At 36.7% G+C, this 27,510-nt stretch overlaps 3 protein-coding genes across 3 annotated transcripts; 1 reads left to right on the top strand and 2 right to left on the bottom strand.

The window, feature by feature from the left end:
- The first annotated feature begins 2,679 nt into the window (after positions 1–2,679).
- On the top strand, positions 2,680–10,252 carry esrrd (estrogen-related receptor delta). Its single transcript, XM_053499715.1, has 7 exons — positions 2,680–2,824; positions 4,061–4,404; positions 5,865–5,981; positions 6,262–6,372; positions 8,262–8,423; positions 8,537–8,806; positions 9,334–10,252. Exons 1-7 carry the CDS (start codon positions 2,784–2,786, stop codon positions 9,576–9,578), a joined length of 1,290 nt encoding a protein of 429 aa, XP_053355690.1. The 5' UTR covers positions 2,680–2,783; the 3' UTR covers positions 9,579–10,252.
- Positions 7,798–13,872, bottom strand: LOC128527391 (protein diaphanous homolog 1-like). The gene is made up of 2 exons (XM_053499716.1): positions 12,798–13,872; positions 7,798–7,854 (listed from the first exon to the last, which is right to left on the bottom strand). The coding sequence occupies exons 1-2, from the start codon at positions 13,847–13,849 to the stop codon at positions 7,806–7,808; spliced, it is 1,101 nt and encodes a 366-aa protein (XP_053355691.1). The 5' UTR covers positions 13,850–13,872; the 3' UTR covers positions 7,798–7,805.
- A 2,583-nt stretch (positions 13,873–16,455) lies between these two features.
- On the bottom strand, positions 16,456–27,510 carry shkbp1 (SH3KBP1 binding protein 1). The gene is made up of 18 exons (XM_053501097.1): positions 27,327–27,510; positions 26,879–26,932; positions 26,732–26,777; positions 26,563–26,636; positions 26,390–26,448; positions 25,469–25,549; positions 24,193–24,360; positions 23,687–23,777; positions 22,729–22,919; positions 22,162–22,277; positions 21,775–21,862; positions 21,043–21,159; positions 20,138–20,308; positions 19,356–19,511; positions 19,047–19,143; positions 18,648–18,832; positions 18,234–18,360; positions 16,456–17,885 (listed from the first exon to the last, which is right to left on the bottom strand). Exons 1-18 carry the CDS (start codon positions 27,374–27,376, stop codon positions 17,366–17,368), a joined length of 2,391 nt encoding a protein of 796 aa, XP_053357072.1. The 5' UTR covers positions 27,377–27,510; the 3' UTR covers positions 16,456–17,365.

Raw genomic sequence — 27,510 nt, 5'->3', positions numbered from 1 at the left:
GTCAGTATGTTCATTCCGGTGATTATCTGTGATGCAGCAGATTTGCTGAGGTGTCACTTTGTCTGCACAGATGAAGCATGCTAATGTCTAATCTCTTCACTTGCATAATCATCAGCAATAACTCTATAGCTTAAAAAAACCAAGCTAAGTCAAATCATATTAGTGAGTTATGGGGAATAAGATGCTATTTTGAAACATTGCAATTGCATAAAGCTATAATCATATTACAGTACATATGCACACACATACTGTATATACAGGATACTTTATACTATTTAACTACAAACCTACATGAAGATAACAATAAAATTATAAAGTATTTTATGTTCTTGGTTTATATTGTTAACTTTAAGTTATTTACAGTAAGGTAGCTTTATGCATTTTGCATGCATTTAGATTTTTTTTTCCCTTAGTATCTAAGAACAATTTATTGTTGAATTGCCAAATCAGAAAAGAAGAACAGCACATTTAAAAAAAAATTATCCTGCATCTGAATCCAGCTATTATTATTTTTATTATTATTATTATTATTATTATTATTATTATTATTATTATTATGCAATTTATTATGTAGGCTGATACTGTGGTGTCCTGAATACCACAAACATAAACAGAAATTGTTACTGGCTTTTAAACATTTAAGAGTGGTTTGCTCTCGGTTGAGTCCAGCTGAAAGTTGACGCTGTGTTGTAAACCTAAGCAGCAGTCCGAGCAGGATGCAGGAAGTGCCACAATGTTGCTGGTTGATTTGTCATCCAACTGGTTTGTTCTTGGTGGTTAAAACAAAAGGTGATGGAAATGTATCTATTTACACACAACATGAGTCCCTCATTTAACTAAAACTGTAATAATTCTGTGTCCGCATGCACACACACACACACACACACACACACATGATCATATGATACGGGGCTGCACATCAATAGCTATAATTTACTAATTATAGCTCTTACAAATATACAATAATAAAATACAGTAAATACACTAGGCATTTCTTTTCCTGTATACAGTCAAGTATGTAATGACCCAATGCCACCAACTGACATCACATTTAAAGTTATTTCAAATATAACAAATATAAACAAAACATTGTTTTGCCCTACATTTTAAATTTAGCATATGCTAACATGATAATGATTGATAAGAATGTCACAGGATGCCTGAACGGACACACGGACACACACACTGACACACACACTGACACACACACACACGGACACACACACACGGACACACAAACACACACACACACACACACACACACACCCTGGAGGTGTAAGGCAATAGTGTTAACGGCTATATAATAATATATAATTATATCATTAAGTTAGAGACTATAGAACTTTATTTTTTATATATAAAATACTAGACTCATATAGTTCTTTATAAAATGTTATAAAGTGTTAGTTACACTAATTAAGGCAGCAGCAGCATTAACAGGAAGCTAATTCAACTTTCTTGTCCTATGTGGTAAACTAACATTCCAATTTTATCTAATAAAAAAAATGCTGTTGTTACATTCAGAACCAACATACAAATAAAGATTTATTCCCTTTCATCTCATACATAGAATAACAGAACATGAGAGTAAAAACATCCTTTCTCTATATAATCCCCTGCTACACTAATGCGTTCAGCCCAACATTTCACTAGTGCTTGGACACTGCCAAGAATAAAGTATGCTGGAGCAGTGATTGGAAGTTATGTCGATTTTCAGGCCTTCCACATAAACCAGTGTCATTCGAATGCACTAGAATTATATAAGCAAAAATGCCTAACATGTAAATAAATATGAGAACCTCATACAGTAAAACTCCAGAACTTTTGGAATAGGGCGTTTTAAAGCAGAATATTTAAAATAAATATTCCATGGTGGCTAAAACAATAGGAGATGGAACTGTATTTACACCAAACATGAGTAACACTGGTATAAATCTGTCAGGGTGCAAACACACACACACGTGCGTGTGCACACACACAAACACAGATAAACACACACACACATACATACACACCTTATAAGGACCTTCCATTGACATCGAGCTCTCCAACCATAAGAATATTCTTCATTTTGGATGTCTGAAAGGAAAGCTTTTGGCTCTTTTAGTCTCCACAAAAACTATTAAATATTCTAATATATAAACTGTAAAACCTGTTTATAAATACATTCCTGCATAAATGCTAAACATGTCGAATAAAAAAAAAATTATAATCATTTGGGCTTCACATATTGACGACTTCACAGTATTATGTCTACTTTGCTATAAAAAAAAATTGTGCAATATTTTCTTACATTAAAATCAGACAAATATTACATAAAAATACATATTTAACAAACCAGTTATCTGTATAACAAATCTTGAATTCTTACTGCTTGCAATTTGGCACCATACAAACTGCATGTACAAGCTGTGTTTTTGCCCCAGTCGCGCTCTAGTATTGGGTACCTTGTTAGAATGTCTACAGTCTATAACTTTTGAGATGGTTTACACAAATGGTCACAAAATATTCAATGAATCTTTATACTAAGATGATCAAATAGTCAGGTAGAAGAGTCCATCGGCAGGGTTTGACCCACCTGTATCTGGATTAGTGTGTTAAACTCCTCCCTCTCAACCTAGCAGTTAAATAAGCCTGAAGCTTCAGTGTCAGCACTGCTTTCTTTACATCTCTCTCTCCCTTTCTCTCTCCCTTTCTCTCTCTCTCTCTCTTTCTCTCTTTGTACTTAATTTGGCCATTTTTGTCCACTTCTCATTTTGTGGAGTTTTGACTGAAGGTTAAGCATGGAACTGAAGGACTTCCAGTTGCTTTATCAGCAGCACAGGTAAGCTGTTGACATAATCATATTTAATGACTGTATGTGCACGAGTCCTTTGATTTCATGCGCATATTTATACCTTGCGTTTCACATTTTAACCTTTTTAACATTTTAACTTCAGCTTCAGCTGTATCTCAACATTAACGTTTATGTAGCACATAATTCTAAGTTGTATAAAATTGTCTGATGATATTAAAAGGACTTGTGAAGCGCTATAAGCTTATTTAAAACTTTATTACCACAATAACCCTAAGGTAACGTTTTTGCATAAAATTTCTTAAATGTACATCATATTTTATTTTTTTATTTACTAGACATGAAAATTAACATTTAAAATGTGCAGTATAGTGCGGTAGAACTCAAAATAGAAATTACCTGAAATAATTGTTTTATTTTATTGTTGTCATATACAGTATACTTTGTAATACATTTTATCATATTTATAATAAAATAATATTTATATTTATATTTTTAAATATGTTTAGAACCCATTCTATTGTTATTTTTATTTAAAACTTGATTAAACTTTTAAAGTTTTAATACCTCTGTTTTATCAACCATTCTAGATAAATGAATTGCCAGAGACAGACAGACAGACAGAAAGAAAGAAAGAAAGAAAGAAAGAAAGAAAGAAAGAAAGAAAGCTTCAATATCGAAAATAAATGTAAAGATCAAAAGGATATTTAACTAGGGAAATCTCACCATAATTGTATAACAAATTTTTCCTTTTTTTCCAACCCTTAAATAAATAGGTTAAATAAACTATTTAAACACATAAACAGAGATTCTCTAATGGTGATATAGGGAGAGATACTGGTACTGTAGGTTAAGGAGATTAGACAGATTAATAAACAACTAGAGAGGTAGAAGCATGCAGAGAAACACAGATACATAGACAGACTAGATAGATAGATTGATAGATAGAGACAGAGAGAGAGAGAGAGAGAGAGAGAGAGAGAGAGAGAGAGAATATAGTCATGAGCAGACAACTAAAAGCAGACAAAAAATATACGTGAAAAAAATATCAGGAATATAAATATTGTTTTCATAAAAAAGAAAAGTACAATATAAACAATATTGTGATTGCACTTAGAACTAAATGCTCACCCAACACTCATGAATATTTGTGGCACACAAATATCTCGTAATGCAAAAAATGTCTATGTTATATACTAAATTGCACAACAATAAGCCATTCATGTAGAATCTTAATCCATTTTTGTTGGATGTTTTTATGCACAGTCTCTTGGAACCCTCATCTTCTGATGATCCTCCATCTCCACAAGAAGCAACCATTAAATCAGACTCACCAAATATGACCCCATTCAGCCTGAGCAGCACATCAGATAGCAGCGCTTACAGTGTCTTTTCCCAAACTCTCGAACCTGCACACTTTGCAGCTCAAGACAATGAAGAGCTCCAGCTACTGCCTCAGACAGGCTCCATCCTAAACCGAGACTACGTCCCCTCGCTGGGCCATGGGCCCAAACGCCTGTGCCTGGTGTGTGGAGACTTTGCATCTGGGTATCATTATGGTGTGGCATCCTGCGAAGCCTGCAAGGCCTTTTTTAAGAGAACCATTCAAGGTAATATTGAGCTTTTAATCTTGAGGTCTCTTTCCTACTTTAAGCCCTAGTTTTCCGATCAGAAAGACAGGCAGATAGATCAGCAGATTCATCTAGAATAATAATAATAAAAAAAAGATGTATATTCACATACCAACAGTGGCTAGATCATCAAATAGACAAAATATTTTTAAATAGGTGTTATCGTTAAAACCTAAAAGCATGGCTAGTATAAGAACAAAAAGGTTTGAAACATTTAAAAATAGTGGGCCTACTTAATTAACTAAATGACAATATCTAACATAATTGGTGCATTAGCCAGCATGATGACTAGCTAGGATTGATTTCTGTGTGAAGCCTCAATATGCTGTTACGATCACTCAAGTGTCCCATTTGCAGACTTTTCCCACTAATATCCGATCTTTATCTTTTAAACAATCAATAAAAACACTGCTTTTGGCAAGACTAACATCTAAATCTCAAAAACATAGACGTGTGTCTCACAACATGAAATAATTGGCCACTGAAGTCTTAATACTGCATAAGGGAATTATCAATATATTGATTTAAAATGTTGCAGCTGGAGAGCAGACGCCTTAATCCCGTTTTGTCCTCTTTTAACCAAAGCCAATTGATTAATGTTAAAAAAAAAATACTAATCCTTTATGTTGGAGAACTTATTATTGATGAGTGTGTATCAAACAGTAGTCTATTAAGTGTCATTTTCCCTTAAAAGCCCCAGAACCTTGTCATTGAAAATTATAACAGAGAGTTGTGTACTTCACATAGTGCAGGGGTCGGCAACCTTGAACACTCAAAGAGCCATTTGGACCACAGAAAGGAAAACTCATTGGGAGCCACAAAACCATTTTGACCTTTAATATATGTAGTTTTTTTAAAACCTTTATGCTATAAGAATTGTGTTGAATTTATTAAATCAATGAACTGCTACAGAGAAAATAAAATTTTATTTCTGCACGCGACAAAAACATTTGGAACTCGGTGGGTTGAAGGTTACTTAAAAAAAAATGATTATCTCAATGATCATCTGAGTTGAATATATATATCTTTTTATATATATATATAAAACTTAAATCATCCATCTGCAGCAAAACAAAAATGCCGTCTGCCTCTGCAATAAAAGTGTACCAGTGGGTGTCGCATATCGGTGGTTGTGTGACGGTGGTTGTGCGACAATATTTTTCATTTTAATGTTACAAAAACTTCAAATTTAAAATTACATAAAAAACTAACAACGTAAAATGAAATAAATGTAAATAAAATATGCATTATTTATGCAGCTCTGGAGCTGCTGGTTGTTGACCCCTGACATAGTGCATTTTTAGAAAGAAAGTAAGAAAGAAAGAAAAAAAGAAAGAAAGAAAGAAACAAACAAACAAACAAACAAACAAACAAACACTGTACACTGTAGAATGAAAATGAATGGCTACTTATCTTGTGTTTGCATGTCGATTTTGCAGGAAATATAGAGTACAGCTGCCCAGTGGTGAACGAGTGTGAGATAACGAAAAGACGAAGAAAATCATGTCAGGCCTGCCGCTTTCAAAAATGCCTGAGGGCAGGAATGATGCGCGAAGGTGAGTTGTTAAGAAATGCCTATTTCTGCCTCTTGTTTAAGGTAAAAATGTTTCTATTCAAACTCACGTAAACTTAGTGCAGGGGGTGTTGGTACTGTATGGCAGTATACTCTATCTGTTTATACAGCAGAGTCATATACCTACTAATGACCTACTTTAAGACCCAACTGTATAGTCTCGTGTAATGTTGTTTCCTTTTGATTACTGAAGTTAAGGCTTAGAATTATATTTACATGTTGGCAAGTCTTTAATTAAATAAGTGTGTTTTACCTCCACGCAGGTGTACGTATGGATCGCGTGAGAGGAGGCAGGCAAAAGTATAAACGACGAAATGAGTCTGGCCTGCCTGTCTTCGTCCAACCTCCGTACGCACATCAAGTTAAAAGCATCCGTAAGGAAGCGCACCTTCATAATTTACATTTACTGTACATGCATTTACAAACCATTATACATATCGTATATTTTTGGACCATTTGTAGTCCTGTTTATTTATTTATTTTAAATCCATGATGAAATGCATATGGCTTAAATGCAATATTTACTGTACACATATACACCTGTTCTTTCCCCAAATGTACAGTAGTCATCCAGCCAATTTTTCTTATTTTGTTTAGTTTTGAATTACATTTTAATTCAAACCTAAGCAATGAAAGTTTAAACATTATTTTATTAACAAGCAACATACATTCTACATATTCTTACAATTTCTTAACCAAATGATTGTGCACTCGCTGATCAGTCTGAGTGGAACTAGTGGAAGTCCTAGGAGTACTGGTGTGATTTGATCCAATAAATTATAAGACAGAAGTGAAAAACATGCATAAACACTAAACAAATCATAAAATCTTAATTTTAGTACTGCAACAAAAATATTGTCAAACTACTAAATTTCTAATGCAAGTATTCCTGCGAAAACTCATTAAAATAAAAGCTAAGAATAGGGAAAATACTGAAATATTCAACTTAAGTGAAAGAACAGTTGAAAGTAAAAATAAAGTTTACTTATGTATTAAAAAAGTAAACATGTTTACAAAATTATGAAATGTTTGCAATTTCAGTAATTATTTTTGTTACTTATCTAAAACTTTTTTTTCTTCTTGTTACTCATCTAAAAGTTACCTTTTTCTTTCCTTTTTTACCCGAAAACATCTCTTTTCATTCTGCTGATCATACTGTGTGCAGGACTAAAACTACATACAGTACAGTACAGTGGTGCCCAAAATATTAAGACAAAAGTAACTTAAAAGTTACATAAAAGTAAAACAAAAGTAAAAATGACTTTCTTAAAATTTTTAAATAATGCCAATGAAGATATTAGGAACAATTCGATATTTTTACAATCAACATTTAGTATCAAGTCCTATATTCTTTAAAACCTGCTGGATCCAGCTTGACATAGAGTCAAAACGTTGTGTACAGTTCTCTGGTGTCACAAGCCTATTTGATTGATTCCTGTAAGGAACTTGCCACAGACGATCACGATTCACTTGAGAATTTTCTAGTTTTAGCAATTTTTGTGGACAACACAGCTTCAGAAAGTAAAAGTCCTGCCACATATTCATTCCACCTATTAACTAAACCAGCTGATTTCAATTAGCACAACTATTGAGGCTCCAACTAATTAGTGACATCACAGTTTCACATGATGTCTTGATACTTTTGGCTTAGTGGTTAGCACTGTTGCCTTGCACCTTACGGGTCCGTGTTCGATTCCTGCCTCAGGGTCTGTGTGCATGGAGTTTCCACCAGTCCAAAGACACGCAGATTAGACAACACTGAATTTTGCCCATAGTGTGTCAATGTTGATTGAAGGTTCTACAATGGTCATAAAAATGGGAATAAATACAATCGGTACCACTGGCCTCCACAGTTCCTAGTTGGAAGACAAAAAAATAAATAATAATTTATAAATCTTTTTAGAAAAATAAATAATTTACTAAAAATAAATTGTATGTTGGAATTGAGTTATCGGTAAACAATATTACATAGAATTATAAGTTTAAACTCATACAGAAAACGAGCTAATATGAAATAAGCTTTAAAATACATCTGGCTTGTTGAAGTCAAAGTTACCAAGGGTTGAACATTCACAGAGTGTGTTGTATTAGAATGTTGTGTGCAGTAGCAAAAATACTACAACGCATACTTAAAGAGGTGACAATACATTTTTCCTCTCCACAGTTCTATTGTTTATACGGTGCATCTGGAAAGTATTCACAGCACATCATTCCTTCCACATTTTGTTATGTCACAACCTTATCTTAGATTTCCATTTTCCAGGTAATAAGGCAATTTCTCAACTGTTGGCTTCTGAGCCAGCTCCACTTAGAGCCTCTCCCGACCCAGTGACCCCTGACAGCGACCTCAAAACATTGATGACCTTATGTGACCTTTTAAACAGAGAACTGCTGGTCATGATCAGCTGGGCCAAACACATACCAGGTAAGAGGATGTAGAGAGGAACAATAAAATAATTTCAATCCTACCTGAATCGTCTGCCGTTTGAACCTGACTGATTCTGATACAGAAACCTCTCTACCTGAACTGTCCTGTAGGATTCTCTTCGCTCTCACTGGTGGATCAAATGGCGCTGCTGCAGAGTGGTTGGATGGAAGCTCTGCTGCTGGGTGTGGTGTGGCGTTCTCTGGCATCAACTCAGGAGTTGCAGTTTGCAGAAAATCTTCATCTGAATGAACTCCAGTGCAAAAACGCCGGCCTGCTGGAGCTTTACAGACCACTGAGACTCCTCATCGACAAATACCAACAACTCAACATCAGTCACGAGGAGGCTGTGACACTCCGAGCCATGGCACTTGCCAACTCAGGTATGCAAACACACAGCTGCATATTACCGTATTTGTGGACTAAATAAAAAACATGGATGGATGGATGGATGGATAGCATTGAATTGATCAAACGTATGTCTAATTCCACGTTGTATAACCCTGGGCTATGGTTATGGGCACTACCTTTCAAACTCAATGCTATGTCAAATCAAATAAAAAATGCTTGATATGGCTCCTCACAGTATGACTGCAAAACAATTTCTGTTATCCCCCAAATGAGGATGGGTTTGCTGTTGAGTTTGGTTCCTATCAAAGTTTCTTCCTATTGCCATCTCAGGGAGCTTTTCATTGCCACCATTGCCCTCGGCTTGCTCATCAGGGATCAGGGAAGTTGTTTTGTGACAATGACCATAGTTAAGATCACTCTACAAATAAAATTTAATTGAACTGAATTGATTTAAAAAAAAAGTACAAGGTTATAAGTGACATTCCACTTATAAATGTATAGGTGGAGGGGATAAATCTTACCCTTATTTCACTTGCTTTGCACTTTATTTTGTTGTTAGATGCAGAGCACGTGGAGAGTGGTGACAGTGTGCTGCGTTTTCAGGACGGGCTGCACGAGGCGCTGCAGGACTATGAGGTGAATGAGCGTGCAGCTGAGCCACACCGTGCTGGCAGACTGCTGATGACGCTGCCACTGCTCAGACAGAGTGCACACAGAGCCGTGCAGTGTTTCCGCCGCCTGCACATGCAACAACACGTGCCCATGCACAAGCTTTTCCTGGAGATGCTGGACACCAAGATTTAGAAAAATACTGGGCTAAAAAAAACTCATCGAATGGGATGGTGATGTTGTATTTTAGTCTTTTTAGTATTTCTCAGTTAAATGCTGAGAGGGATGAGCTGTTTCTATTCTGGTGCTTGATAAATATTAGTAACAAGATAATCTACTGCACGGAAAGAAGTCATGGTGTTTCTTCTAAAATCAGATCCAGCTTTATGAGTCTTTTTGATCAAATTCGCATCATTCAACAGTAGTTAAAATCTAAAGACCACTGCGGTTGTTTTGGGATGCTGAGGTGCTCTGTAGTCATTTTATTTTGTACTGTATGCTATACACTGTTTTGTACACAAAACTGTTCTGATCAAACAAAAATGGATTTTCTTTTTTAAGTGATCAAGATATAACATCTTAAAAGTAACAGAGAAAAAATATCCAGCTTGCAAAAGGGCTGAAACGCATTTCCTTTCCCCCTGCATTTAAAAAACATGAAGGAATTTCTAATATTGTGTTATTTTTTAGAATGAAATAAAATGTCATTTTTTTTGTAAATTGAACAATGTATATATCATTTTTGTTTATTGAAATTTCCACAAAACCTGTTAACACCAATGTGAGGGGTTAATATTGTGTGACTTGATAAGAAATAAAGCCATGACTAACAAAGCCATGGCATTGATCTTCATGCTCCTTTACTATTTATTATATTGTGGTTATTTATTTGTAAATAAAGTATTTATGAATTGTTCTGATTTTTCCTTCTTTTGGTTTCTTAATGTCAGTTCTTTTTAATCAAGTACATGTGTGACATACAGTAAAACACAATACTGATAATAGTTAAGCTTACTATACCAGTATTTAATTAGTTTTTTAACTACTTTATATTTCCAGCAAAAAAAAAAAAAAACCTATGCAACTAATACACGGCTGCATGACTGTATAACTGTTCATAAAATCGCTTTTCATTCAGTTTTTCATTGAGTGTTGAACGGTGCATTCTAATTGCAGGATCCAATGTTTTTTTGTTTTGTTTTTTTATTGAAAGACTTTAATTAATCTAAGGTCTGCCTGCTTTTATCATGGGCAATTTTATGTTGCATGTTCAGGGGTGGGGTTCCCAAACAATTTGTTTATTTTTGCAACAGTTGGCCAAACTAAGAGTATAATATATCGTAGGAATTTTAACCGCAGCCCTTTAAAGCCCTTTTCTAAAATTAAAATGGTGAAATTAGTAATAAAAGTATGAAAAACACAAAAAAAATCCTTACCTTACCACCACAAGGTTTCAACTATAAAAAGCCTGGGCACTTCGGCAAGTATTTTATAAAAATGAACGACTACCTGCGCTGATTCCAGTTTGGGTTTATTCAGATATATAGAGCAAAACCGTATGTGCCATAATAGAGACTCGTCAGATAATTTAAAAAAATTATAATAATAATAATAATTATTATACATAATATGCATTTAATGTGCCAGATATCAACTCACTAGGTTATAAACATCTATCTGAATCAAGCTTTATTATTCTTTAATACACAAAATACCTTGAAAACCGACATGTATTGAATTTACGTTTAATTATTTTAGAAGCTTTAAGCATCCATGTTTTGAGCAAAGCATAACACACAGGTGCCAAAATGTAGCCTTTAATGACAAGCCAGTTTGCCATGTACAGTAATTAGTGATGTGAGGGCTGCAGTAAGTGGTTTAAATGTCTTAAGAGTAATTTATTTTACTCTCTCTTGTTTCTTATTCTTTATATCTTCCTCACCCACTTTTTGCTTTAAAACATTAATAAATCTGTGCCTTTGAAGCGCTGTAGAAAAAGGAATGTAAACTCTGTCAGTTCAGTAACAATTGTCTATTGGGACACTCCTTAATTCCGTATTACGTAAACGTGCCACAAAGTACAGTATATCTCAACAATTAGAGTTTTCCCATTAGGTACATGAACATTTTCTATCTAACATGTTTTGATATGTTCTGACGTTCCTCTGGGGCTTCACACAACCCTTTTGACCCTTTGGCATCATCCTTCCCCCATCTGGTGAGGAACAGATCCATGATGATTACATCTCTGTGATGGGAAAAAACTCCCAAATGAACACATTTTATGAGAAAAGCCTTGCATTTTCAATGAGCTAGACCCGGCCCATCTGTGGTACTTGGAATTTAGCTGAACCCACTCCCAAAAGTTTCAGCAGGCCTAAGGGAAGTACTGATGCAGCTGCATCATATTGATGAATTATAGACAGAAAATTTCTGCTGCGTCGAAGGTCCCAATGAGCACAGTGGCCTCCATCATCCGTGGGTGGAAGAAGTTCGAAACCACCAGGACTCTTCCTAGAGCTGGCCGGCCATCTATAATGAGCGACCGGGAGAGAAGGGCCTTAGTCAGGGAGGTGACCAAGAACTCTGCAGCAATCCACCAATCAGGCCTGTATGGTAGAGTGGCCAGACAGAAACCACTCCTTAGTAAAAGGCACATGGCAGCTGCCAAAACTCAAACCCAGGAGTTTGCCAAAAGGCACCTGAAGGACTCTCAGACCAGGGGAAACAAAATTCGCAGGTCTGATGAGACTCTCCGGCCACTTTACCATAAAGGCCTGATTTAACTGTCAACTGTGTGACCTTTCCAAATCATGTCCAATCAACGAAATTTACCACAGGTGGACTCCAATTAAGCTGCAGAAACATCTTAAGGATGATCAGGGGAAACAGGATGCGCCTGAGTTCAATTTTGCAAAGGCTGTGAATACTTATGTACATGTGCTTTCTCAATTATTTATTTATTTTTTTTAAATTTGCAAAAATCTCAAGTAAACTTTTTCCATGTTGTCATTATAGGATGTTGTATGTAGAATTCTGAGAAAAAAAATAACTTAATCCATTTTAGAATAAGGCTGTGACATAACATGTAAGAAAAGTGATGCGCTGTGAATACTTTCCGGAAGTCATTTTTTAAATGTAAATCTATTTCTGCCACCTGTCTTTTTATTATTATTATTTCGATTGATGGAGTAACTTTATTAGCCTAATAGGAATAAGATAGTCCAATAAAAAAAAAAAAGTTGATTAGTGAGGGTTATAAACTGAGTGTGACTTTCTGAGTATTCTTAGCATCAACTGGTTTATGACCTCCCACTGACCTAAAGAGAAAAAAAATTGGAATGGAGGTGGCAAGGTGGCATAGTGGTTGACACTGTAGCCTCACAACATCAGGGTTAAGGATTCAATTCCCACCTTGGGTCTGTGTGCGCGTTGTTCTCCCTATGCTTGGTGGGTTTCCTACATTTCTCCAGTTTCCTCCCACAGTTTCCGCCCAGTTTCCTGGGCGACGGCGGAGCTGGAGCGGCGTGCGCTGAGCTGGGCGGCGGCGGCGGAGCTGGAGCGGCGTCCTCAAAGCCGGGAGGCGGAGGAAGAAGCATGCCGTCCTCGCCGCCGGGCTGAGGAGCTGGAGCGACGTGCGCTACACAGGGCTGCTGTGGAGCGGGGGCGACGTCCTCAAAGCCGGGAGGCGGAGGAGGGACGATGCTCTCCAGGCTGCTCCTTGTCTCCCCACTTTCACGCTGCGGTGGAGGAGGAAACGCGTCGTCGTCGCTGTTCAGCAGCGCTGCGTCATCCTCTACGCCGAGCAGCGGCGGTGGAGGTGGAGGAAACGCGTCCTCAACGAGGAAGAGAGGCGGAGGTGGCGGAAGCACGTCGTCCTCTGTTTTGGGCAGAGGCCGAGAAGGAGGAGGCTCAGAGCCTGTTGCTTGGCTCTCGTGGAGTCGGATGAGCAGGTGTTGGAGCTGTTCCACCTGCTCCTGCAGGCCCCGAATGCGCTCCCCATTCACCTCTGCCCAGAACTTGAGCAGTTCCCGGGTCCCATCCTCCTTTTTACCTCGCTCCTCCTCGGGCTCTTGTTCCCGTCCGCCTCCGATGTACCCGACCTCCCTGGCCCGTACTTCCTCGTCGGAGCGTGGGAACTTGTTTCCCTCAGCTGCCTCACCTCTAAACGGCGTCCGCCGGATGGCGAGCCTGCAGCCTTCCCAGCTTTGCCGCGCGTCTGTCTCTCGCTGCTCCTCGCTGTCTCCCAGCCAGTCCGCCGGTTCGGCGAGCTTGCAGCCCTCCCAGCTCTGCAACAGCTCCCTCTGTCCTTGCTCCTCGCTGTCCTGTATCCATTCCGCCAGCTCGGACGAGATGGTAATAGCGCCCCCCAAAAAAACATCTGGGGAAGCGACCTCCGCTATGCCACTTATACGGTCTAGCTTTCTGTCACGATTCTTCCTTTGGCGTTTGTGTTTGGGTGGCATAATCGCAGGAGGCGAGCTGGCGTTTCAACACAGGTTTTTATTTAACAAAGAACACAAAATAACACCAACAGAAATCATATAAAGGGCAACAAAAGCTAGACGCCTGACTGAACTTCAGTCAGGCTATTTATAATAAACTTAATTACTTCCCTCGGTTCAGGTGAATGCCTACGTCACCTGACCGAGGTGCAGTCTGGGACTTGAAGTCCAACTAAAACAAACTACAAACAAAACATAACCAAACCCAGTCTTTGGGCGCTTTAGCGCCCTCTAGGGGTTAACCCTTACAGTATCATTTACTTTTACAAAGTGATAAATTTACCGTTTAAACAAAAATGCTTAAAGTTGAATCTTTCTTGTGCATCTCTAAACTAATATTTAGTTGTATAACTATGGTTCCTGAGAACTGCTTCACATCTGTGATAATTGTACTACACGCCACAATTCCTCTGCATTTCTTGGCATTTTTATTGTCAGGCCACAAGTTTTCTATTGGATTAGGGTCTGGGGATTGGGCTGGACACTCCATAACGTTAATCTTGTTGGACTGGAACCAAGATGCTGCTTGTTTAATGGTGTGTCTGGGGTCGTTGTCTTGTTGAAACACCCATTTCAAGGGCATTTTCTTTTCGGCATAAGGCAACATGGCCTCTTTAAGTATTCTGATGTACTCAAATTGATCCATGATCCCTGAAATGTGATCAATAGACCCAACACCATAGTACGAGAAGCATCCTCATATACAGTGAGGTCAATAAGTATTTGATCACCCTGTGATTTTGCAAAGTCTCTAACTTAGAAATCATGGAGGGTCTACAATTTTCAGCATAGGTGCATTTCCACTGTGAGAGACAGAATCTAAAAAGAAACATCCGGAAATTACATTGTATGATTTTTAAAAACAATTTATTTGTAAATTACTGTGTCAAAAAAGTATTTAATCACTTAAGTCAAAAAAAATAATATTTGGTACAGAAGCCTTTGTTAACAATTACAGAGGTCAAACGGTTTCTGTTGTTCTTCACCAGGTTTGCACACACTGCAGGAGGGATTTTGGCCCACTCCTCCACACAGATCTTCTCTAGATCTGTCAGGTTTCAGGGCTGTCGCTGAGCAACATGGAGTTTCAGCTCCCTCCAAAGATTTTCTATTGGATTTAGGTCTGGAGACTGGCTAGGCCACTCCAGAACCTTGATATGCTTCTTACGGAGCCACTCCTTGGTTTTCCTGCTTGATGTCATACTGCTTAATAGTGCCTAAATAAAAAAAAAAATCTAATAATAATAATAATAATAATAATAATAAATATAGTTGCATATATTAAGCAGTATGACATCCTGCTTGGTTTTGGTGCTTTGGGTCATTGTCATGTTGGAAGACCCAGCCACGACCCATCTTTAATGCTCTGACTGAGGGAAGGAGGTTTTTGCCCAATATGTCACAATACATAGCCCCGTTCATCCTCTCCTTAATACAGGTCAGTCATCCTGTCCCCTGTGCAGAAAAACACCTCCAGAGCATGATGCTTCCAGCCCCATGCTTCACTGTAGGTATGGTATTATTGAGATAATGATTGAGATTGATATTCATCATTCTTCTTTCTCCAAACACGGTGAATGGAGTTAAAACAGAAAAGTTCTACTTTGGTCTCACCTGACCACAGGACTTTCTCCCATGACTCCTCTGGATCATCCAGATGGTCTCTGGCAAACTTTAGACGGGCCTGGACATGGGCTGACTTAAGCAGGGGAACCTTCCGTGCAATGCAAGATTTTAAACCATGATGTCTTAGTGTATTACTGATAGTAGCCTCGGAAACGATGGTCCCAGCTCTCTTTCCAGCTCCTCCCCTGTAGTTCTGGGCTGATTCTTTACCATTCTTGGCATCATTGATACCCCACAAAGAGAGATCTTACATGGGGCCCCAATCCGAGGGACATTGACAGTCATCATTAGCCTCTTCCATTTTCCGGCAATTGCTCCAACTGTTGTTCTTTTTTCACCAAGCTGCTTGGCAATTGCTCCGTAGCCCTTTCCAGCTTTGTGAAGGTGTACAATTTTGTCTCTTGTGTCTTTTGACAGCTCTTTGGTTTTTCCCATGTTGCTACTTAGACTTTGGCTGATTGTGGGGTGCACAAGTGTCTTTATGACAGCTAACGACCTCAAACAGGTACTACTAATTTAGAATCATGAGCAGAGTATAGCTGGACTATTTAAAAACAAAATAACTGGTCTTTAGAGGTCAGAAATCTGGCTGATAAGCAAGTGATCAAATACTTATTTGCCACACAAATTCACAAATAAATTGTTTTAAAAAATCATACAATGTGATTTCCGGATTTTTCTTTTTAGATTCTGGGTGTGATAGAGCAAGCAAAATACTAAAAAGTGCAGGACAGGGTCTTCCAAGACAAAGATTGAGAACCACTGTTCTCATCTCTTGTGTTTTGATGAAATCTAGGTACGCATTACACAAGGATGTGTAAATCCTCATCTGGAATGGATTGGGGAACATTAACTTTCATTGATGGGCAATAATATGCATTATGTATTAAATCTTAAATGAAAAGAAAAAAATAAATGCTTCTGAAAGGTGTTATGTATACAATATTTATTTGAATTTGTTATGACTTCAAGAGTAATATATAAATATTTACACACACTGTATGGATACCTTATGCATATATTGAATACATATTAACCCCTTAAATTCCCTATACATGCCTGAATGTCCAGACAGACCTTATAGTTTTCCTAGTATACTGTATAATGCATGGTAAAATGAACTACAGAATAATAAGCCAGGAATTTAAGGGATTACCGAATTTTGAACCTGAAAGTAGAAAAATATAAAATTGCCCAAATTTTAAATATTTTCATGGCAGTGATAAAATATCTAGAACAACACCACAATCCTACATCCGTGACAAAAAAACAACAACAAACAGAAAATGTTAAGAAAAGCAGTGATAACATATGCATGTGCCAGGAGGCTGCTAGATAGGCAACATTTCTGCATCACCGAAAAGAGCCCTTACTTAAAATCAACCTGGTCCAAGAGCCTTAGTTTCCCCATCTCACTTTTTAAACACCACGGAGTGCAATCACAAAGCAATAATAACAATATAAGGCAATTATGACAACATGAACATTTTAATATTAGCATGTGACCGGTTGAAGTCTGGACAAGAAAAGTTTCTGTGCATCTGTTAACATATTCAATATTTAGTTATACTATTGTGTAGTGCATAGTTCTGACATAAATTTGCTAAGAAGTATGCATCAGGAACACAAGAATACTGGGTAAATAGACTGAAAACAAAACGTCATCTTTATTTTGTTCTGTCTCTCTTTCCCCCCTGGAAGATACTTTGCAAAGAAAAGCTCAATAAATGAAAAGAAAATCAAAAAGAAATACAGCCTTGATAATAACTTCTTCATTTACACTATTTCTCCTGACTAGCAGATACATGGCTGAGTTGCAGCAACCACTTGTCAGTTTTTTAAGCCAGCCAATTAGAAGCTGGTCTCATTCATATGTGGTTTTGGACTGGTGGGTGGTGGAGAAGATGGGCTTTCCTGTTTAGAACTTGCATCAGGGGGTGAGGTGTCACCTACAGGCAACGTGGGTCCTCGCCTTGGAGATGTGGGGGTCTGTGATCTAATTGGGCTCAAACTTGATGAGGCATGGCTTGGGACAGAGGGGGCAGGGCGTCTGGATGCCGATGATGATAAATGTGGTCTGAGGCCGAGACGAGCTTCTGTTCCTGCAATGTCTGAGATTTTGGCTCGTTCCTGACATCGTTCTACAAAACTGCCTCTCCGAGGGGCAAACATGCCATCTCGGTCTCTCTCTCTGTCCTGTTGTCGCTCTCTCTCTCGCTCACTTACGCTGCTGCTCAGAGAGCTCATGCTGAGGCCAAGATGACTAGGAATATCACGCGATCTTAGAAATGCTTGCTGAGGTCGTGGAAGATTGACACCACGAATGCCAGGCGCACCAGCGCGAGCATTCTCACTTGACTGGGACTGCAGACTAGAACAGAGGGAAGAGGGAGAAACATAATTTCAGCAGTGTATAATCCATGCCTCTAAAAAAATCTGTGACTCAGCATGTCTATCCAATCATAAAAGGATGGAAGCAAGTAAAGAAGCAAAGCAGCCAGAAGGAAAATAAGAAAACAAAAAAATTAGGAAAAGGGAAAAAAAAGGAAGATTAGAAGGAATTGAGAGTATAGAAGTACTTCTAAAATATTCCTTCTGGTACCAGTTTACACTGGGGGCTCAGTTTATTTAATAAATAGATAATGCAAAAATTATTTACACAACTTCATTAACTGAAAATGAATCTGAATGTCCCCTTTTTTACGTGAGCGAGTGATACCTGCAAGTAGAGTTGCGAGACGATTGTGTGAGTGATGTAGCAGGACTCATTTCTGGTGTTCTGGTCAGTGCCAAGTCACACTGGTCCAACAACTCCAACAGCTCTTCCTCAGTAGGGCCTCCTAGTGCTACATGCACACAAACACAATTTAAAATATTTTAGATTTTAAAATTAGAAAGTTAATCTTGAAATGAGCTAATAAAATTCATACTTTTAAAATTTCCTTGTTTTTCATACATATTTATTTATACCCTTCTTTTTATTTCTACCCTGTCTACAATTTACAAGCTATTCATCTAAAATATCATCAAAATACTCTTCTCCAATGTAACTTTTTTTATACCGTAATATTTCTTTCCTTCCATAATCATCCCGTGCTAAGGAAGTACATACAAAACCAAATAATTCACATACCTTTTATGTCCACCTTGGCTGCAATCTCCATGCCTGTTGTCAGGTCCCACATCTGAATGCTGCCATTGGCATGTCCACTGAACAGGAAGCGGCGTGGCCGTGACCCGATGCGGCTTGACCCCTCACACTCGTGAACCACAAAAGCTGTGATGGAAGTCCCGTCCACAGAGCGCACCTCACACACCCTGTATATATGCACACACCATTTTTAATTTGATCATCTGCACTGTGCTGTACCTTAATCATTTGAAACTGCATTGCAAGCATTCCTCTATCATTCCTCTTTATACTACAAACTGTTTATAGTTTCATAGATAATTTCATCAAGGATAACTGGTTGCTTCTCTTTTCAATTTAAATAAAAAATAGTTGATTAGTAGTTTCCATTAAACTACCTACCTTTTGCCATTGGAAGACAATCGTACATAGAGTTTATCAGTGTCAGGAACGACACGCTGAATAAACACTTGCTGCTCATCTCTTTCCCCATATGGACCTGAGAAACATAAAAAAATATATATACATTATCTGATGGCAAGAGTTCTACATAGAGAGTAGGCAGTATGGATGTCATCGTTAAAAAAGCAGTTTGACCAGTTTGGTGTTACTCCGAACAAGTATCAGACGAAGATATTTTAGGTTTTCAAGTCGACTGTCTTTGGGGTAAGCACACCATGGGGTAACTTTTGTTCCTGTGAAGCTGCTTACCAATCTCAGTGCCAGCACTGCAGCCTGCATGTCCATCGATATCATCCAGTGAGAGGATTTTAAATGAGCTGAGAGGGGTGGAGCCTGGCTGGGTGGAAATCATTCCTCTGAACCGTGTTACAGTCCAGGTACGCACATGGTTATTATCTGCACACACTACACACACGCATAATATACATAGTTTATTAAAAAATGATAACAATAAATAAATAATAATACAGTAAATACCTCTTTAAAGACAACTATTAGAACAAATATAGCAAATTTGAACATGCACTTAGTTTGTTCACTAAGTTAAGTAACAAAAGTTTCACTGAGTGTTCCCTCTGTGAGCTTTCTTTGTCAAGTGTCGACACAATCAGTAACTGGTTCTTGTCTTTATAACCAAACTAATTATAATTAGCTAGTTCTTAATTTTTCCAGAGTTTGTGTCTGTAGCCAAACCTGTCTGAGCTGAATAATAACATGCCCTAATTATTTCTATATTTATTATTTCTAGATTTATAAAATGATTTCTCATTTAAATACTGGTGTTGAGCATTTAAAGATCCATGTTAAAATAACTACCAATACTAATGTGTACAATATATTTTTTAACCCAACATCTTTCTTATGCGTCTAACAGCTAATATTACTATAGAGGTATCACATCTATGCTGTACCTTGATCTTACATTTTTACACTGTTACTCATTTATTAACATTGTAATACTTTTAGACACTTTCTACGAATAAAACTTTATGGGATGCAAAGGAAAGCCATGTATGCGCATGCTACTGTACCTGAAATGAGGTGTTTCTCTGACAGCATTATTTTAGTAACAGGACTCCGATGAACACTGAATGTCTGAAAAAGCTGTGGCCCTGAGCCTACTGTCTCAGGATGCTGAACAATCACACGCACTGCTCCTGAGCTCGTGCCATAGGCAATCTCAATCCAGTTTCCACTGTCACCTGTCACACATACACACCACAGGCATTATAAAAACACAATATATAGTCCTTTTGCAAATCATTTGCTTGAAACCATTGAAGATTATGAAATATTTATGAAGATATAACTGATTAAATTTATACTTTGTAATGTTTGCCAAGTTAGACATGCCTTTATTGATTTTATTTCCACATTACTTTATGCAAAGCATTCCTCATACCACTTAAGAGAAAATAAACACACAACATATTTTCAAGGCTCGTTCCTAAAAATTATGTTGAGCTGAGGACAAGATGGATTGTAAGATAGGTTGGCATGTCTTCTGTCTAGTCAAATGTACTTCAACATGAATGCAAATTTCTGGTCGGTTAACCCACATTTAAATTTTATGCGTTTAAACAACATGTGTCGGCCCACTAACATTGATTAAAATTAAGATTTTAGTAAAGGGAAAGAAAACGGAAAACAGTGAGCACAATTTCACCCCTGACCCATACAGTACTTTACTTCTTACTAAGTAAGAATCCATACACCAACAATAGCATCAAGAGAGCTAATTAATAAGTATCATTAATACATTTCATTCAATACAGTACACTAAAATAACTTTTGTTGTTATTATAAAATGAAGTTAGAGTCTAGATTAAAGGGTAAACTAGATTACACCACACACTTTTAAACTGAAAATTACTATTCCTTTTTTACATTTAACCACGATTTTAATTTTTTACTGGGATGCTTGTTTGCGTCTTACTTGTTTTAGGTGTAAGATAGACACTAAGTGCTGTAATTGCATCTTCGCTGGGATCTCGGTACAACTCCGTCACCAGCAAATCATTATCCTTCATCCTTAATGGAAACTTCTGTACATCTGAGAAACACAAACCAATCTAAATTAGACATACTGTATTTTTTATGACTTGAAACAGAATGTAATGTAAAGCATTGTATAAGAATGCAAAACCTTCCAGAAAGTCAAAGCATGACCAATGCCCGGGGCAATAGGGAAATAATTCACAACACATTGCTGTTCTGATAAGCTTTCAGGGGAGATTTTTGTCTTTCTATTGTTCTATTTATGGAATTCTTAAAATGCAGTGGTCACGTTAATCACTGTGATTTAGCGAGCTGAGCAATCTTTATGGCAACATCCAGCAGTGACCTTTTCGAAATCAATCTGCATTTTTATATATGCTACAAAGCAAGACTGTGCGTTAACTTCTCATTAATTGCTCATTCAAACATAGACACATCGTTAATACAATAGGTGATGCGAATATCATTTGATATCATATCATATCTCTTAACACTGACACATCCTTGGTTCTCTCTCTTAATTTTTTTGATGATTATTACATTTTAGATTAACTTGTAGGAATAATATGTGAAGTCACCTAGAAATAATAATAACCAGTTCTGGTTTTAGCTGTTTTGTTACTGTTATCTCACAAAAAAATTCTAATATCAAATAAGTATTAATATTCACCAATGTAGTAGATGGATCCATTATTACAGCCGAGGATGAGGAAGGACCCTGCTGTGTCATAACTGTTTATGGGAACCACATCCTGATTCTACCGACATGTACATACAGAAAAAAGAAAACACTTTACATTAAGGAACATTTCAAAATAAATAGTAATAAATAGAAAATCCACCCAATGCTACTAAATAAAGATTACAGTCATATTTAAGCAGCAGTCACATCAGATGCAAACAAAATTTGCCTGACAAACAGAAAAAAAAAAAGAAAAAAAACACAACACTCCACCTACTCACAAACAACAAATTAGCAGTTTATTGCCAACTGCAAACATGGCACATCAGGACACTGATCTGCATCTACTTTGATGAAATCAGAGCTCTAACTAACCTGCCAGTGTTTTGTTACAGCATTCCACACACCCACTTTCCCTGTGTGGCTCGTAGCAATGAGCTGATTCCCCACGAAGAACAGAGCCTCAACGGGCACACTTAAGCTAAAGACACCTGTGAAAAAAAAGATATTCTGGGTCAATGATATTTTCCTGAATTAGCAATTAATATTTAATGTGATATTCTTTGTACATAATATTTTAATGTTAGTAATATTTATTACAAAGGCACTCTTACAGGCATGGGAAAATGAAGACGAACCTGGACAAATTTTACTTTCTAATAAAGAAAAGGAAGTTTTCTTAGGATTAAAATCTACTCAGGGAGCATCTAATACCAACCATCACACCTTTTAAAAATAAGAAAACCTCTCAGACTTGGCCTCCACCATATCCAGTGTGTTGCTGTGCTTTCTCTATGTGCTCACAGTGGAATAGTCTGTGTCATTCTGTTATTATACACAGTGGTTATGGTGGCTGCAGTGACCCGGCAATGCTAAGTAGGAATTAGTACAGCAACTATGGGACTCTCTTTTTAACTCTAAACCATAAAAATAAATCATTACCAATCTCGTTTCCGTTTCCATCGGGACAGACAGTCCACAATATGATCTCTGTTCCAGATGCCACCGCGACCATCTTGTCATTGTCTGCTAGTGATCCGCCCATGACTTTAGCATTGAGTGCAACTCGATCGATGATCCAGTCTAGTTTGGGACTTGAAAAAACTTGCTGCCACCCAGTGGACTCTTTAACCCTAAAAAAATAGAAAAGAAGAGGGAGGAAAAAGGATCTATTTAATTCTGACTTTTAAAAAAAAAAATTTTGCATAAAGGATGATAAATCATTACTCTATTAGGCTGATTTGCACACATTTTATCCACATGGAATATCTCCATATCTTAAACTTGTACACCACAAGAGGGCGTACTTACAGTTCATTTCTGGCAATTAATATTTATTCAACCATAATTATTATAGACAAGATATGTTGCACTGGAGTTATCCATCTCACAGAATATATGTATATTGCCATACTGTCCTGTAGTATTATTATTATTATTATTATTATTATTAAATTTCACATTAATTGCCAAAAAAAATTGCTTAAACCACAACAAAACCAGTAGGGGTGTGCAATACATCTTATCACCTTATTTTCATGATAGCCATGATATAAAAGTAAATCGTTTTTATGATACAAGTTGTAATGATATTTAGATTAACATATTACTCAGAACTAGTCCTAAGAGAAGACACACAGACTTTGACACAAAAATATGACTTGACTGCAACCTATAAAAATAAAATTCAGCATGAAGATGATCACTGTTGCAGTATGTCAGGCAATAATCTTTAAGAAGTAGTTTTAATAAGGAATGTAAAGCTTGAGACATCGGACATGGAAGGACTGAAAAAGGAGACCCATTTAAACAAATTCAGCGTTTGTTTTTAATTATCAGGTAATTATCACAATTCTTAAAAAAAAAAAAATCGGACTATTTGCTAATTACATACATTTACCTGTAACAAACTACAAACTGTGCGTAAGCCACAGCAATCCAGTTGTGATGCCCGCATATGATTCGAACCATTCCTGGATCTGAGCCCGGACCTTAAAAAAAAAAAAAAATGCATGAAATTACAACTTACAAAGGTAGCGGCAGCAGTCCTTTATGAATATCAACTCAATTAACCCAGCATTTCAATCAACATGCCATATAAACACTATCACAAACATCTCACAATCAGCAGTTCACAGTATGTGTCTTAAATCACATATAGAAATCATATATATAGCTAACTGAACAATCAGTCCACTGAACCAAACTTATCATGGATTTGGGTATTCCTGATTGACAAGTCATGTCCGACAAGTCATTCTAGCATTCCTATTATTAGTTTAATAAGCTATTATTAATTCTACTATGCTCTGAGATAAGATCATAAAATAAAGCAGTATCAAAACAGCAAATCTCATGATAATTAATTTGTAATTGTCACCACACTTGTAAAAAGGAAGAAAATACCTGATATTTTCTCTTCTGTAGCAGCTTTTGCCAGCATGCCTGAATTGCCCAGGTTGGGTGGCATTGTGTTGCTGCGCCGGACTGTGGCTCTCTCGAGAGGGACAGATCGGCCAGTCATGAACTGAGAGCCGGCAACGCTGTGTCTGTTCCTACGCTTCACAGGATACACTGATAGACACAAAACATGACTGAGTTATAGGTACAAAGACACTAAAAACAAAGACTAAATCTTTTCAGCAACCATTCTGCTAAATTTAAGCAATATGTTACATGCATTGTGGTCTGCTAAAGCCACATATTACCACATGTTTGCATAGATCACATCACATCACATAAGTGGCCAATTCAACAAACAGTGTTTTAGATAACTGCAAAATGAAACTAATTCCATTTGAAATCTTATACAAGCTGCCAAAATGTCCATGACACTCCTGCAGCATCACATGATTATCATGTTTTATCTGATTTTGTTTCAATCAACATTTTATCCTACATACATACATGAAAATTTTTATTTAAAAAATTGGTTTGGAGTTGGTCACAAAAAAATTGCAATACATAATTGTTTTTCCCTCATTTGGATTAAGCACCAAACAAAAATTACCAACTTAAAGACAATAATAATAATAATAATAATAATAATTATTATTATTATTATTATTATTATTATTATAATTATAATAACAGGACACTACAAACAGACTTAGCTATTGTTACTAATATTAACTATTATTTTCCTGAAAATGTTACTGTGAAGAGAGAGCAGTCAAACCAGACAAAAATCAAAAATAAGGTTCAAGTTTAAACACTACAAATGACTTTATACTCGGGTGATAAAGCATGGGCTGATGTGGATGATCACTCAATTTTAATAAAATGTTATTTCCAACGTGTTAGTAATGTTGCTTTTTCCATAAGGAAGTGATGTTACATAAATGTACAGGTAGGTCAAGAATCTGTGACCATATGAAGGATTTTTCCCAAGCTCATTCCCCTTTTATGGCATATGCCAGCTGATTGATTTGGGTAGTGTTTTTGTGTTGACAAGTAGTTGACATATGAATAGATAAATAGAGAAAAACAACACTCATATTTGTGGGCTATAACCCAACATACAGAAACAAACTGAACAAAAATGGCAATAAAGCACATCACACAATAACCTACAATTGTCTTCTCTGTGGTATAATTTGGATTTGAAACATCTGGCTATTTTTGGGTTTATTCCAGGAAAAAGCAACTTTCATGTGTGTGCGCACGCGTGCATATGTCTCACCTGGAGGAGGCAGATAGCCATTAAACAGCACTGTGCCACATGATGAGCGATCTAGTTCATCACACAACTGCAGTTTACGTACTAAAGACAAAAAAATTTTAAAGAAGAAATGTTATTTTAAACCAGTATATCATGTTTAATAACTTTGTGAAAAATCATCATATGCAACTGAAATTTCTAGATCGCTTACTCAAACTCACTTGCTCATTTTTCTCTTGGGAAAACATGTACAGTACCAGACAAAAATATTTCTTTTCTACATTCTACATACATACAACAATTAGTTGTTACTTTAAGACAGTTCTTAGAACAGTATTATCAAGTGCATTTGTAAATCCCATCACACACCATAATGAAACTGGCTCTTATGAAGATCATTCTAAGAAGGCAAGACATAAATGCATCTCTGCGGAGTTCATTTAGAGTTACCAGACAAAAAAATTAATAAATAAATAAAAATCACCAATTATCAGCACCTCAGATTAGAGCTGTTATAAAGGCTTTATAGAGCAGCAGACACATATAATAATATATAAGTATATATAAGTAGCAGACACATCTCAATATCAACTGTCCAAAAAAGACTACTACATACATTAAATACCTTAAGAATTGTTTTACAATGTGGAAAGAAAAATCAAGAAAGACGATGGAATTAGAAGGTGTGTCTAAACTTTTGACTGGTTTGACTAGTTTCCATCGTTCCCTTCTTAACAAACATTTTAATCCTAAATTAATTTCCAATCCCTATCCACTGCCTGGAACCTGAATTTGTGACACCAAAAATATTTTGCCCACTGTGCCACTTAGACAACCTTAGACTTTTTTTTTAAGGAAATAATTCTAGCATGATAACGTTTAAAAATATAATTGAACAAATTTGTTAAGCAATGCACCAGGAAGTCTTTCTAATATTCTGACCTAATGGTGTGATTCCATAGAACTCAGCTTCATGCATCAGTAAATTTACATCTGTAGACCTGTAAAAGATGCAGACATTAATTTAAAAATACAAGGACACATAAAATATGCATGTAAAAAAAAAAAAGAATTCAAAAGCCTGACTCATAAGACAATCCAGAGTGCAACATCACCTGGGATGCAGTTCTTTGGTGCGCAGAAAATTTAGAATAGGAGCAAAAAGTGAAGGATCACGATCAATGAAAATCTAGAACCAGAGGGGTACAAATATTTTATATGAGGAACAACAGAAACCTAAATATTGCTTTTGATGGTTTATTAAAGGAAAAGCAAACATCATACCGCTCCGGTTTCATCCTTTAAGGTGGATATCCGGCCACTCAAAAGGCTGAGAGAAAGAAAGGAATAACAGTCCCTTGTTATATTTATCTCAGTCAGCTCAGATTATGTGTTTGAATGTTGTTAAATAAAAAGGGTAAGTAGTCTAACCTTGAGAAAAAGGAGTCAGGTACCCATGTCAAAGTCTGCTTGGAGGTACTGAACCTGAAATTACAATCATTCATTAAGTAAGACTCGGTTATGAAGAGGAAAGTTACTGCTGTTTCAGCTGAGAGGATCTTGTGCCAGAGGAAACAAAACAGTGCTCATAAAGTTAATTAAATAAGTACATGTACAGATAGATTGATAGATAGATAGATAGATAGATAGATAGCTATGTTTTCGCCTATACTTGTAACTAGCTGAAATGCTAAATATGGCTTTGATTACAATCGTCTTGTGACATTAGTAAACAACATAAATATTACATCTCTTTATACAACTCATAGGAACACTCAAACGCAAGATTTTTTTTGTTTTTTTTTAAGGACAATATTTCATATAAAAATAAGAAACATGTCATTCAAATGCACACATCCAGAAAGTTTGGCGACCTCACCTCTTTCCTCCGACGTTTAAATGAATAATATCTCCAGCCGCTCGTGCCATGGCAGTGACATTTAATACAGTTTCTTACAAATTAACGGTAACCCATAACATAAAATATCTGCTACAAAACGATTAGCAATCTAAATCTATAATCCTCCCATCTCTCGAAAGCCTCTCGAAAATAACTTCCGGTT

Source organism: Clarias gariepinus, chromosome 7, assembly GCF_024256425.1.
Source record: "Clarias gariepinus isolate MV-2021 ecotype Netherlands chromosome 7, CGAR_prim_01v2, whole genome shotgun sequence".
NCBI classification, from domain to species: Eukaryota; Metazoa; Chordata; class Actinopteri; order Siluriformes; family Clariidae; genus Clarias; species Clarias gariepinus.
Note: the sequence above shows the minus strand (reverse complement) of the source record. Positions and strands in the feature narration are given on the sequence as shown.